Here is a 15,000-nt window from a genome sequence, read left to right on the forward strand (position 1 = left end):
GGGAAGTGGGTGGGTGCTGATGCCACACTGCTGTGCGAGGACAGGTGCACACACACACACACACACACACACACACACACACACACACACACACACACACACACACACACACACACACCCCTCTCATGTGATGGCCGCTGGTGGGTCTCTTTGCTGTTCGTAAGCTGCTAGATGCCGTTGGTCTTCCTCCATTGGCTCCGCCATGTGTCCCCTCCACTGGTGTAATGAGACCTCTGGCGTCATGGAGATTCCTCTGGCAAGCCATGCGAAACGCTGAGGATGAAGCAATCACTTTGGGCGCTCATTAATGCAGAGATGTTGTGATTCAGACGTCTCGGGCTTTAGCGAGGAGTCTAAACTAATACCACTCTAATGCCACTTTCCATTCGGAGCGAGGAGAAGCACTTGACTCATATGCCATTCAGATTTAAGGCATTATGCGCTAACGCAAACAACAGTTGAACAGCGAATACCTCTGCAATTTATTGTCATCTTTACCAAGTCAACATAATAGGTGCATGAACAGACTACAAGTGCTGTGTTTGTGGCCCTGATTATAAGCAGCTCTCTCTTCATTCTCAAACAAAAGCCCAGGCAGGAAATTGGAAAAGACGCCTGCTTAGAGGGATGCTGCGATTGGTTGGTTTGTTTGTTTGTTTGTTTGTTTGTTTGTTTGTGTGACAAATGGCGGAGGTTCTGCCAGTCTCCATGCCAGTCGGCCCCAGAGGGGAACACCACGTGCCAGTGTCAGTGGTCATGCCACCAGATCCGTGCCCGTTCGTGATCCGCTTGCCACTTCTCTGCGCTTCTCTCTCCCATTATGTCTGGCAAACTCTGCACGTCCCTTCCCCCGACCGCACCCCCCCCAACCGCCCCCTGTCCCCCCCCTCACCCCGCCTGTGCGCATGTAGCGACAAAGACCCAGTGAGGCAATTAGAAAGCAGTTGGCCAAGTTTGGGCAGGCCTTATCCCAGCAGGTAGTCTGGGAAGGTGATTTACTGTCCGATCGTGCTCCAGCATACACTGCTAAAGCCTTCACTGGCTCTCCCTGCATTTCAATTAGCCCTCCTCCTCCTCCTCCTCCTCCTCCTCCTCCTCCTCCCCGTCTCCGACTCAAAGCCCACGTTCCTCACGGACCGATGCAGAGATTTTCTCAGGGAAACAAATGGAATGAAAGTGGTGCGGCGTGCGTCTCTCTCTCTTTCTCTCTCTCTCTCTCTATCTCTCTTTCTCTCTCTATCTCTCTCTCCCGCAGAAGTAAATGTTGATCTTTATCTGCGGCCCGGCGCGGCGCAGCACGCTGCGGCACGCGTGGTGGTGACAAATATGTTGTCATTGCGGTAACTTTGTGTACTCTACCGTCTGAGGCGCTGGAAGGAAGAAGCCTCTCCTGGTTAGGACATGCATTTGTTTGTGTTAGTCACCTTGCAGCACATTGCATCAGAGTCTACAGGACCTCTTGGGGGAGGTGGGGGGATGGGTTCATCAATGTGATGATGGGTTTGATTGGACGAAGTGTATTATTACAGAGGGACCCAGACATGGTGAGAGGAGGAGAACAGGAGAGGAGGCCGCTGTGTTTGTCAGCTACTTCTTAATCAGGGTTCGGCTTACCCAGAGGAGTAGAGGGACAGATTTGGCTTTATTATACCAAAACAACTACTTCAGCACTGGGCAGACTCTAACAACTGGAAAAATAGATAGTGCCAGTAAATACTTTGGTCAGGGTTAAGTTGTTTAAGAGTAGGTGGTCCGGGGTGGTCCGGTCCGGTAGGTGCTCTGTGGTGGTCCGGTCCTTTGGACTTTTTTGTCTTGGTCCGACCAAAATAGCAGGTGTGAAAGGTGCTTCGGACCATGATCTGGACCAGAAGAGGTGGTCTTGGTCCAGATCAAAGCGAGTCATGGATTGGTTTGTTTACAGTGTGAAAACCCTTTTTGGATGGTTCTGACTTTCTTTGCTTCTTCTCTTCCCCTCTCCTACTCCCTCTCTCTCTCTCTCTCTCCCACTCCCTCTCTCTGTCTTTCTCTTTGTTTCTCACACAGACTTATCTCTCACTCTCTCTCTCACTCTTTCTCCCTCTCTCTCTCCATCAGCCTTTCTCTTTCTTAATCTACCCCCCCCTCCCCCCTTTCTGAGCTGTGTGTCTCTTCTGTCTGGCACTTTCTCATAACTAATTCCAGCTTGCCTGCTCTCGTCTGTAAATGCGCTGCCCTCTGAGGCCTGGTACTACGTGTGTGTGTGTGTGTGTGTGTGTGTGTGTGTGTGTGTGTGTAAATGCGCTACCCTCTGAGGCCTCAGATCCATGTGCGTATCGACTCCGCTTGTCTTGAATTGATTGAGCCTTGTTGGGGTTCCGTGAGAGGATTTTGTTATGCAATATTTTGACGTGTTGGCTGCCATTAGATTCTTTTGTTTGCATCGTTCTCTCTTTCTCACTGCGAGAGCCTGGGAACTTCCTGTTGCCTTTTTATGTCAGAGCTGAAGGTAGAGACTATCACACAGGTGAGGACGTTTCAGTTCTAGCCTATCTCAACAAATATCATCTGGTAGAGAAAGTGAGTCAAATCTGTCTCTTTTGTTGTTGTTGTTTTTCGCTCTTTCTTTTTTTTTCTCTCTTTCTTCTCTTTTACCCTGTACCATACCATTATCCCATTCAGGTAAGTTTTCTGTTTTCTGTTTTCTCCAAGAAAAATAACCTGGCTCCTGAACCTTGTTGTTTTCCCTCTCTCTTTTTTTCTTCCTCTCTTTCTTCTCTCTTACCCTCTACCAACCATTATTCGTTTCAGTTTAGCGTTCCGTTTTTTCTCCAAGAACAAAGAACCTGCTGGCTCCTGAGGAATATGGCAGATGTGCACCAGATACACTCTTTTCTCTGTTAATGGGGTGGTATGTCCACCTTCAGTGATGTTCCCTCTCTTTGATCTGCCCTGACACCTATTTGATCCTGAGGCCCAGAGCCATATAATGGTGTGTGAAGAGGAAGGGATAGACTGACTACTAATGGCCTTATACAGGTAGCAGTGCTATACTGGACCATAGAGTATCACATTATACAGCTAGCTGTGCTATACTGGACCATAGGGTATCACATTATACAGCTAGCTGTGCTATACTGGACCATAGAGTATCACATTATACAGCTAGCTGTGCTATACTGGACCATAGGGTATCACATTATACAGCTAGCTAGCTGTGCTATACTGGACCATAGAGTATCACATTATACAGCTAGCTGTGCTATACTGGACCATAGGGTATCACATTATACAGCTAGCTGTGCTATAATGGACCATAGGGTATCACATTATACAGCTAGCTGTGCTATACTGGACCATAGGGTATCACATTATACAGCTAGCTGTGCTATACTGGACCATAGGGTATCACATTATACAGCTAGCTGTGCTATAATGGACCATAGGGTATCACATTATACAGCTAGCTGTGCTATACTGGACCATAGGGTATCACATTATACAGCTAGCTGTGCTATACTGGACCATAGGGTATCACATTATACAGCTAGCTGTGCTATAATGGACCATAGGGTATCACATTATACAGCTAGCTGTGCTATAATGGACCATAGGGTATCACATTATACAGCTAGCTGTGCTATACTGGACCATAGAGTATCACATTATACAGCTAGCTAGCTGTGCTATACTGGACCATAGAGTATCACATTATACAGCTAGCTGTGCTATACTGGACCATAGGGTATCACATTATACAGCTAGCTGTGCTATACTGGACCATAGGGTATCACATTATACAGCTAGCTAGCTGTGCTATACTGGACCATAGAGTATCACATTATACAGCTAGCTGTGCTATACTGGACCATAGAGTATCACATTATACAGCTAGCTGTGCTATACTGGACCATAGGGTATCACATTATACAGCTAGCTAGCTGTGCTATACTGGACCATAGAGTATCACATTATACAGCTAGCTGTGCTATACTGGACCATAGGTAATCACATTATTATATAGCTAGCTGTGCTATACTGGTGATGGACCACTAATGGCCTTATACAGGTAGCAGTGTTATACTGGACCATAGGCTATCACATTATACAGCTAGCTAGCTGTGCTATACTGGACCATAGAGTATCACATTATATAGCTAGCTGTGCTATACTGGACCATAGGATATCACATTATACAGCTAGCTGTGCTATACTGGACCATAGGATATCACATTATACAGCTAGCTGTGCTATACTGGACCATAGGCTATCACATTATTATATAGCTAGCTGTGCTATACTGGACCATAGGATATCACATTATACAGCTAGCTGTGCTATACTGGACCATAGGCTATCACATTATTATATAGCTAGCTGTGCTATACTGGACCATAGGATATCACATTATACAGCTAGCAGTGCTATACTGGACCATAGGATATCACATTATACAGCTAGCTGTGCTATACTGGACCATAGGATATCACATTATACAGCTAGCTGTGCTATAATGGACCATAGGATATAACATTATAAAGCTAGCTGTGCTATAATGGTGATGGACCATAGGCTATCACTTTATACAGGTAGCTGTGCTATACTGGACCAGAGGATATCACATTATTTCTGTATAAACAAACTGTGTCAACAGTGTTGATCAAATATCTCATTGAATCTCATCTCTGAAGCTTTATTTTTACATTCATGTCTCTGGCTGTTAAACAAAATGTTGCACAGACACTGCTCCGGATTGCAGAATTTAAGTCATATTTGTGTAACGAATGTGCAACAGTCGATCTCGATGCGTCGCAATGGGCCTGTGTTGTGTCTGAGCTTCGGTTATAGTCACACTAAGTGCTTGTCGGCTTATTAATGTTGTTTGAAAAGACAGCTGACATTTTCTTCATCTCTCCCTCGATGAGACTAGTGGTGTCTCCTCCACCTCTGGCTTGATAGATCCTGACATTTCATGGATACAGATGGGTGCTCAGCTTTAAACAATAAATGCAGCTTCAAGATCAAGGGCAGAAATGTCATAAATCATCCGAACTAGTCTGCCCAAGTACTCTACACAAACTGTACACACAATGTACACACACTGAACACACACTGTATACACAATGTACACACACTCTACAAACACTTAACACATACCTAGTGGGTATGGGATCAAGCCAGTTTCCCAAGAAGGAGCTGGACTCCTAGGGCAAGCGTGGTGCTCTCACACACACACACACACACACACACACACACACACACACACACACACACACACACACACACACACACACACACACACACACACACACACACACACACACACACACACCCTAACCCTTACCCTGACTTACACAGAGCAGGAAAGGCAGATATATACAGATCTACTGCATGTTCTACTTCAGCTTAAGCTGATATCATTGAACTTTTACCATCCACTGTTTTATATTTTAAATCTTTTTAATTCTTATAAAGTGCTGCACTCGGGTGATCTTTCACAAAGGACAATTTATTGTATTCCTGTTCGCGAGCACAAGATCATATCAGGACACACAATCTGCCTAAATGGAATATTAAGGCAGAAAAGCATCTTTTAAGTCAGCTCTTCTTTCAGCAGTGTTGCAAAAAGATGATCTGCTTTGTTATGTGTGGCTAAATATAGCCTTCATCCTTTCATCTTGACATTTGACAAGTTCATTCTGGTAATAGCAATCACTTACGCTGTTCTGTCAGGCTCTTGTCAGCCTGATTGAGCTCGGCATTCTAACAAGGGCCGAGCACACTGTGAACATGACGGGTAGAATACAGAGAAAAAACGTGAACCAACTCTCTTTTTCTTTCTCTCTTTCTCTCTCTGCCTTTTTTTGTCCTTCTAGCTCTCTATTTCATCACTTCCACTTCCCTGGGTGTTTTAATTTGTCCTGCAGTTTGTCAGCTTCAGTCATTTGGCCTCTTGCTTTGCAGCTCTGCATACACACTACAGACTGCTACGGTCCGTTTTAGTCTGCTTTAATTTCTCTGCAAAACTTTTGAATGTATGTATGACCTAGTACACAATGGTAGGCCTTTGAGAGGAATGACAGCGCCTTTGTGTAATGGGCGGGTAAGAGCCAGGTCGACTATAACCGTCTTCTACATGCGCTTGATAATGTAATGTAATAATAATATAAATTGTTATTTGAGGAAGTATGAAAGGATGAATGATAACGCCTGTTCAGAACACAGACAGACGCACGCACGCACGCACGCACGCACGCACGCACACACACACACACGCACACACACACACACAGACACACACACACACACACACACACACACACGCACACACACACACACACAGACACACACACACACACACACACACCCACGCCCACTCAGATAGGCATTCACTGACCATTGCTTAACTTCTTTAGTGCAGTGAAGCCCTTTGCATTTGGCCTGTGCTAGTTCTTGGCACCCATCAAGCAGATTGAGTCTCGTTTGGATTAAACCCTGATCTAGCACTGGTTGGATTAATCTCTGATCTAGCACTGGTTGGATTTAACTCTGTCCTGGCTCTTTTACAGTGTCATAATTGTAGGTCCCCATCGTTCCACAGTGGGGGGGGGGGTTTGCATAGGTATAGATCTGTGTGTGAGTGTGTGTGGGTAGGAGAACTCTCTCTCGCTCTCTCTGTGTGAAGCCACATCTCCTCTCTCCCCGTCTCACACACACACACACACACACACACACACACACACGCACACACACACACGCATTCACTGACCATTGCTTAACTTCTTTAGTGCAGTGAAGCCCTTGGGGTTGCAAAGGTATAGTATAGATCTGTGTGTGAGTGTGTGTGGGTGTTGGTGAGTGAGGGTAGGAGAACTCTCTCTCTCTCTCTCTCTGTGTGAAGCCACATCTCCTCTCTCCCCGTCTCAGCAGATCCGGTGGACCAAGACGGCGGGCAGCGTTTCGGACCGGTTCCAGGACTCCAGCGTGTTCAACGAGACGCTGCACATCACCAAGATCCAGCGCCACCAGGGGGGGCGCTACTACTGCAAGGCCGAGAACGGGCTGGCCTCGCCGGCCATCAAGTCCATCCGCGTGGACGTCTACTGTAAGTGACCAGACCCTCTTCCTCATCCTAAACTGCTACAGCCGTCCCCACTGGCACTAATCAATGCTTTGTGTAGTATTAGCAAATTATTAACAACAGTGTAAAGCAGGGATGCCAGGGTGAAATTGGACAGGGGGCCAGATTTTTTTTTCAAGTGAGATCTCAGGGGGCCGGATTACACTTTCGGACTGAAATGGCCAAATACTGACTTTACACATGGATATGTAGGCTATTTGAAATGATTCATGAAGGCCTACACATCAATAAGAAATTGAATTGGCACCAAAATTGCCTTACAATGAGGCCTACAATTACATAGCCTCAAGCAGGAGACAGTTACTCTCTAAAAACTTAACATTTTCCTATCCATGCAAGTAGCCTACATATATAAATTAGAATGCACCAAAATAGACTGTAAATAACACAAGTGTAAACTGTTTTATTGTATTTTTTTCAGTATTTATTTTGTATTGGTTTAAGTTGGGATTACAATATCTCATTCATTTACACTGTAAAGAGTGAAATGAAATGCTGCTCAACCCGTATGAAACAGAACCCTTGTGCCTGTAGTGAAGGTTTCTGGAGGGTCTTTATAGCAAAGAGCCCATGACTTCCATTAGTTAATGCTGTATGGAAGATTAACAAAACATTTGTCAGGTTCAAGAAATGATTGGTTGTATTAAATGTTGAAGTTCACGGTTTGTTTATTTTTTAAATTCATTTAAATTATGGTTTAAATTACATTACATTACATCAGTGAGTTTAGTATTTCACAAAAGTGTCTCGACATTTGTCATGACATGACATTTGCAATAACAACATTAAGGAATATTAGTTCCTCGTCACCCTTGCTTGCTACTGTATTTAAACTGTTTTAGCTGAGGGAAACTTGCTGTAGAGCGTATCAATATTTGTACAGGTCAATTTGCACCAAAGGATGCTATCAATACTCAGATACTGGGCATAAGTCCATGACAGCATATGCATTAATAGGATGGATTTGTTTGGTGCCGTTCTAGCACTATTAGATAAACATGTTGGCCAAATGAGTTCAGGGGAATGACAGAGGGATTAGGCTAACAGCAAACTCAAGTCTTTGGGGAGGAGAGAAAGCGTGACCTTTCACCTCTGCTCCGTAATTAAATACATACCCTCCCTTTGGGTGTGACCCTGTCGCCACCCGCTGTGGCTTGCACATCTTGTTAACCAGCGAAGGTATGGAGTTTATTATGTGCCAATAAGTTTAAAGAACACTTTTATAAGAGCAAGCAAAATATATCAATTCAAAATACCAAATTAAAAAAGTCAAGCAAAATACATCAATTCAAAATACCAAACTAAAAAAGACAAACTAAAAATAAATAATAATAAAAAAAAAATTTGGTTGTTGTTGTCGTTTCATTTGATTACCTCTCCAGCTTTCGTTTGCGCTCCCTGATTCTAAGAAGGCGCAACGATCCCGCTTCTCGTATGAAAAGATACGCCCACAGCCGTATCATCCCTGGGCCCGATGATATCCCACTCCTTGCGTCTGATTTTTACGGCTAATTAATCCCCTGCACGGTCGAGATGTCAGCCCGAGCAGGAAGCAGAATGCCGTGCTTTGATTCCCTCTCCTCCATGGTGCTCCGCTCCGCTCGCTGGGGTTACTAAGAGACGGGGCGCTTTCATCCAGCATCCATAAGGCTGTGCTCCCTGTCAATCAAACTCCACTTGCTCGTCACAGCGCTAACTAGCACAGCGCTAGCTCACAGCTACATTGGCTCCCATATTATCCTAGCAGGCCTCAGATAGCTGTTTATAGAATGTAGATCTGAACAGTGGCAACGAGGCACTGTGCTGTTTATAATGAGGCCGAGTGTTCGGTCTGTTTGCGGATCGTTATTTGCCCATCACTCAAAAAAAAAATGAAGAATGTTCTCCCATTAAATCATCATCTCTCTTTCTCTCCCGATTGTCTCTCCAAAGGGTCCATGTGAGAAACCTGCCACCACCACCCACACAGTTCTGACAACAGCCTGAGCACACACGCCCTCGGCCTGCACAGATAATGAATGAGTGCCCCCTGCCTGAGAAGTGGCCCCTGTCTCAGCAGTGTCCCTAGTCTGAACAGCCTGAGCAGATTTACATGCACTAAAACCTCTCAAAGGACAGGGCAAAAGCTTACAGTAATAGGTCCTCTTTAAAGAGACAGAATATGATGAAGGAGAACAGTCACATTTACTCAAAGAGATCATGTCTAGCTGACCTGGATGATCAATGTTCAAGATGTATGCGCGCATACACACATATACACACACGCACATAGACAAATACACACACACACACACACACACGCGCGCACACACACACACACACACACACACACACACACACACACACACACACACACACACACACACACACACACACACACACACACACGCACACACATGAATGTTGACATTAATTCTGATGCTAAGGCACGGCAATGTCCTTGACAATGTAACTGTCAATTTATGTCCATTATCCCCATTGTCACTGTGCGTTGTGTGTGTGTGTGTGTGTGTATGTGTGTGTGTGTGTGTGTGTGTGTGTGTGTGTGTGTGTGTGTGTGTGTGTGTGTGTGTGTGTGTGTGTGTGTGTGTGTGTGTGTGTGTGTGTGTGTGTGTGCGCGCATGCATCTTGAACATGGATGATCTTCCTTGTCGGCTAGACATGATCTCTTTGAGTAAATGTGACTGTTCTTCTTCATCATATTCTTTCTCTTTAAAGAGGACCTATTACTGTAAGCTTTTGTCCTTTCCTTTGATTTTCTAAACTGAATTTCGCTCGAATAGACGTTTCCTCGTGTGTGTGAGTTTTGTCACTTAAATTACTCCATAGTCCTTTTTAAGGAGGAGAGCAGGAGAGAGAGAGAGAGAGAGAGAGAGAGAGAGAGAGATAGAGAGTGAGAGAGAGAGAGAGTCTGTGTGTGTGTGTGTGTGTGTGTGTGTGTGTGTGTGTGCTTTGCTGAGGTGTGTGTATGAAGACGAGTGAGACTGTATTTCTGTGCTCCTCGGAGAAACGTGTGTTCCCCAGGGTCGATCTGCACAGCACAGCGAGCGTGCTGCTTTGAGTAAGCCAAGATGTTCTGATCATTGAAATGGAAATCTCACCCGCATGTTTAATCTTCTCACAGCCAGGTGCGATAAAAATCCATTCATGTTACGATGTTATCACACGTGTGGGTACATCTCCACGGAGGCAGCTGGCGGTCGGAAGGTTTAGGAAATTACTTTGTCGCAATCTTGTAGTCTTGTTTCAAACTTTTACTGCGACTTCATACTTAACCCAAACAGTTCCACACCAGAAGGCTTGTGCTGGAATCTAGTCAGGAACACAGGCCTAGAGACTATACAGGATCTATGTTTTGACTGCGTAATGAAAAAAAAAATGGAGAATGATATCAGATATATAGATATTGAGCATATCGATTCCAATATCTATCCCCCAAGCCTATCAACTACCTGTCACCATTTAACTATACCCCAACTGTAGCCTAACACTGACATACTGTAATTGTCTGGTAATTAATCACGGTTTATACATTTATTTTGTAAAAGTTCTGCAGCCTTGCGGTTAATACGCAGGTGAGGCCTATACATGGTAATGCATTTTCATCAATGAACTGTGATTAATACACGGGTGTGGTCAATACACAGGTTTGTTTTATTAAATGACATACAATACTGCAATGCAGTTTATATACTCTGTGGTTAACAGTCAGGAAAATACGGTACATCCATGTTAGACATATGTATCTTGAAAATAACTCACCTTACCTAAACTCAAACCCCAAATCTAATGTGGATGTCCCTGAAAATGTCAACATTCCCACAGTCATATGTTTAGTGTAATATATCAGTGTGATTTACTACATACTGGTGTGTGTCTTCATCAGAAGGCTGCGTGGACGTCCCCGTGTGTCTTTATCGGAAGGCTGCTCGGACCTCCCCCGAGTCTCTTTTCACTTTTCCGAATGCTTAATTAGCTCTAAAATCGCTAATTTGGACGCTGGGGCCGGAAGCACCTTGGACGTCTTGACGATGCTAATGCCTCAGAGTCGTTACCAGGCTGCTCCGGCAGAGCTGAGGTCACGGGGGGCAATCACGGGGGGCAATCACGGGGGGCAAAAATAATCCAGTATCATCCAGTAAAATAGAATCTAATCTATTTCAATTAGCATAAGGAACAGAGAAGGTGTTGGTTATGGAACATAGACGCCTCTGGTTAATGTAAACATTACCATAAGGAAGATATGTTAATGTAACTGTACCATAAGGAAGACACTATATGCCTCTAGTTAATGTAAACAGTACCATAAGGAAGATATGTTAATGTAAACTGTACCATAAGGAAGATACTATATGCCTCTAGTTAATGTAAACAGTACCATAAGGAACACAGATGCCTGTAGTTAATGTAAACATAACCATAAGGATACTGGGTGGTCTTTGGCTGCCTTGTTCAGTCCTTGATAAAGTCTGCACATGTGAAGGTCCTGAAAGCTATGTGTGTGTGTTGTATGGAATTCCTGAAGGGGGGTGGTGTTTGTCTGTGTATATATATGTGTTTTTGTGTGTGTAAATTAAGTGTGAAAAAGTGCCTCTGTGAATAGTCTGAATATTACAGTGAGAGAGAGAGGAGTGAAAGTGATGTGTTTGTTTGTATGCCTTGGTGTGTGTGTGTATGTGTGTGTGTGTGTGTGTGTCTGTGTGTGTGTGTGTGTGTGTGTGTGTGTGTGTGTGTGTGTGTGTGTGAGAGTCAGACAGAGACAGGAGCAGTGGGACCTGTTATCGAAACAGTGAAGATGAAGACAGAAGTGTCTCTTACTTGTTTGTGTGTGTGTGTGTGTGTGTGTGTGTGTGTGTGTGTGTGTGTGTTTGGTCCCTGTGCCCTCTCACTCTGTGGCACAGCTGTCCTCCCACACATGCTCACATGTACGATACGCATACACACGCACACACACACATACACACAAAAACACCCACACACATAGATAGACGCACTTCATCAATGTGTGAGCTTCCAGTGACTCATTCCCCAGATGAGCTTCTTATCAGTAGAGTGTGTGTGTGTGTATCCAAACCTCATTGATTAGTAGTTTGGGATCGACTGAGGTGAGTCGAGTCGGGATTGACCATCTGTATCCAGAGACCTGGAGTGCTGATCTCCAGCCAGCCGGCTAGCCAGTCAGCCTCTGATAGCTCTTATCGGAGCCCAGCCGCTTTAATTACACATAGACTGTGTCATTCATGGTCCTGGGTCAGTTTCTGACTCGGTTACCACCAGTCACAGGTGACAGACACTGATAGGGAAACAGAAGAGAGAGAGACATCACTGTGCTGTAGTGTGTGTGTGAGTGCATGCGTGTGTGTGTGTGTGCGTGCGTGCGTGTGTTTGACGTGGACACAGCACTTGGTGTCTTGGTGCACGACACACGTTTTTGTGTAGACGTGGTTGATTTACCATATTTCAACAATTTCAGTTGGTTTATCATATTATTATTAAGAGTATTTTAAGCTTTTTCTAGACAGCAAAAGTGCTGAGGAGGCAACATTTAAATGGTACTGTATGGATATGTGGATGTATCATTCAGTACACAACTGATTTCTACAGATTTATGCAATTGTCGTTTGTGCCGATGTGGGTATACATAACTTTGAATCCTGATGGCTTTAAAAAACGGGTTTGCAAAATGATAAAATGGCCGTTCATCATTATGTGGCTGTGATTATTGGATTCTCAAGTGTCCATTAAGGCCTGACCCTCACACACAACAGCATCCAAAACTCACTCGCACCATTACCCAGATCCGCTTGAACTGAAGCGAAGACAGATCAGATCCCTCAGTCCCTCTGCCGAGTGGGTACTGAACCATGGGTGTCAGCGATGTTTGAACAGCATCTTTGGCCAACACTGGGGAACATCTCATATTTCGAACCTATTTGTGTTTTCACCATTGCCCAAGACTTAACAATCTGCCATCACTGTGGCTAGCCACCCTCTCTGTGTCTCAGCACTGCAGGATACACACATAGGTATATACACACTTACACACCCACACACACACACACGCACGCACGTACACGCACGCACACGCACACGCACGCGAACACACGCACACACGCACACACACACCCACAACTCTGAGTCATGCAATTCTGTGTCACAGGGACTTAACACACCACATGCCATCATTCATACATCAGACACACACGCGCACACACACACACACACACACACACACACACACACACATCTTAGTTCACATCATCTGCACTGTTTTTAGAAGCAGCAGTAGTTGTCATGTTAGCATTTGCATTATTAGCATTAGCGTTTGTTCCAGCAGTAGCAGCACCAGCATTGGGGGGAGATTGGAGACACACACACCAGTACTGCCCCTCCACTGAGGGAGCACACACACACACAAATCCCGGAGGTGTTTCCTCTCAGCTCCCGTACAGCAGAGGCTCGCGTAGAACTGTTAGCAAGCGGATATATCATGCTAATATCGTGCATGCTAATAACTACAGTGCAACATGCTCCACTGCTTATCAGTCCAGTGTGAGGTGATTAGATCTGACTAGTTAGGCCAGCTATGCTATGTAGCGCCGTGTCTGTTCCATACGTGATGTCTAACTGTTTTAACGCAGAACGAGAGCAGGGCAGAGAGCATGATGGTAATGCGCGTGATAGAAACCTCATGTCTGCCATCATTAATGAGGGCGAGCACCCTCACCCCTCACCCCTCCCCTCTCACCCCCTAAGCATTGGTTTGGCCCTCAGGGGCCTCTCTCTCTCTCTCTCTCTCTCTCTCTCCCCTCTCTCTCTCTCGCCCTCCCTCTCTCCCTCTCTCTCTCTCCCTCCCTCTCTCTCTCTCTCTCTCTCTCTCTCTCTCTCTCTCTCTCCCTCCCTCTCTCCCTCTCTCTCTCTCTCTCTCTCTCTCTCTCTCTCTCTCTCTCTCTCTCTCTCTCCCTCCCTCTCTTTCTCTCTCTCTCCCTCTCTCTCTCTCTCTCTCTCTCTCCCTCCCTCTCTCTCTCTCTCTCTCTCCTCTCTCTCTCTCTCTCTCTCCCTCTCTCTCTCCAGCATCTTGTGCTACTGCAGAGAGATCTCTACCACCCGTCTCGCCTCTGCTCCGTGTCAGAAAAACACACGTGCACCGCTGCCTCTGCACCGTTCCGACGGTAATTGGGATTAGTAATCGTTTCTGCGGAGTAAAGATGACAGAAGCTGTCACGCGTCAGACGATCAGATTCACGGAGGGCGCGCCCCCCTAGGGGCTCGGTGTGAACCCACGGAGGTATTTTTACGTCAGCGGCAGAGAGCAGAGAGCAGTAGAGGCCTTAACTCTGTTTTAGGAATTTATTTAAATGTATTTCTAAGTTCTATATCAGACTCTAAACCTAAAAAAAAAGACTAGTCTGTAGAGTTGGTCAAGTACTAACATCTTAATGTTTTTGCCTTGGTTTTCATTTGGACACCACTTCCATAGCCTTAAATGGGTTTTTGAATGTATAGTTCACCACTACAGACATTAAACTTCATTAATCTCTTACACTACACTAAGCTTAATTAAGGTGTGGGGAGCTGCTTGATATATTTTATTTGGGGGGGGGGAGGGGAAGGGTATTGAAGCGTTAATGTAATCTTGTGAAGTAGAGGAGAATTAGGTTCATTCCTGTGCATACTAATGGAACTCTGATGGGCATTTGAACACAGCAATAAGACATGGGTTTGTGTGTGTGTGTGTGTTGTGTGTGTGTGTGTGTGTGTGTGTGTGTGTGTGTGTGTGTGGGTGTGTGTGTGTGTGTGTGTGTGTGTGTGTGTGTGTGTGTGAATAAGTGTGATAATCTAGAATGTATACAGATGTCTGGAACACAGTTTTTAGTTGACGC

General features: G+C 45.1%; 1 protein-coding gene across 1 annotated transcript in view; it reads left to right on the plus strand.

The window, feature by feature from the left end:
- LOC308377615 (MAM domain-containing glycosylphosphatidylinositol anchor protein 2) overlaps positions 1 to 15,000 on the plus strand; it is a gene marked incomplete at both ends in the record, with an annotated part of 200,573 nt that overhangs the window by 70,457 nt on the left and 115,116 nt on the right. Inside the window, one exon of the mRNA XM_080854336.1 lies at positions 6,904 to 7,081. Within this exon, the coding sequence (XP_080710462.1) occupies positions 6,904 to 7,081 (178 nt within the window). The remainder of the gene's footprint in view (positions 1 to 6,903; positions 7,082 to 15,000) is intronic.

Source organism: Sprattus sprattus (genome assembly GCF_963457725.1).
Source record: "Sprattus sprattus genome assembly, chromosome: 16".
NCBI lineage: Eukaryota > Metazoa > Chordata > Actinopteri > Clupeiformes > Clupeidae > Sprattus > Sprattus sprattus.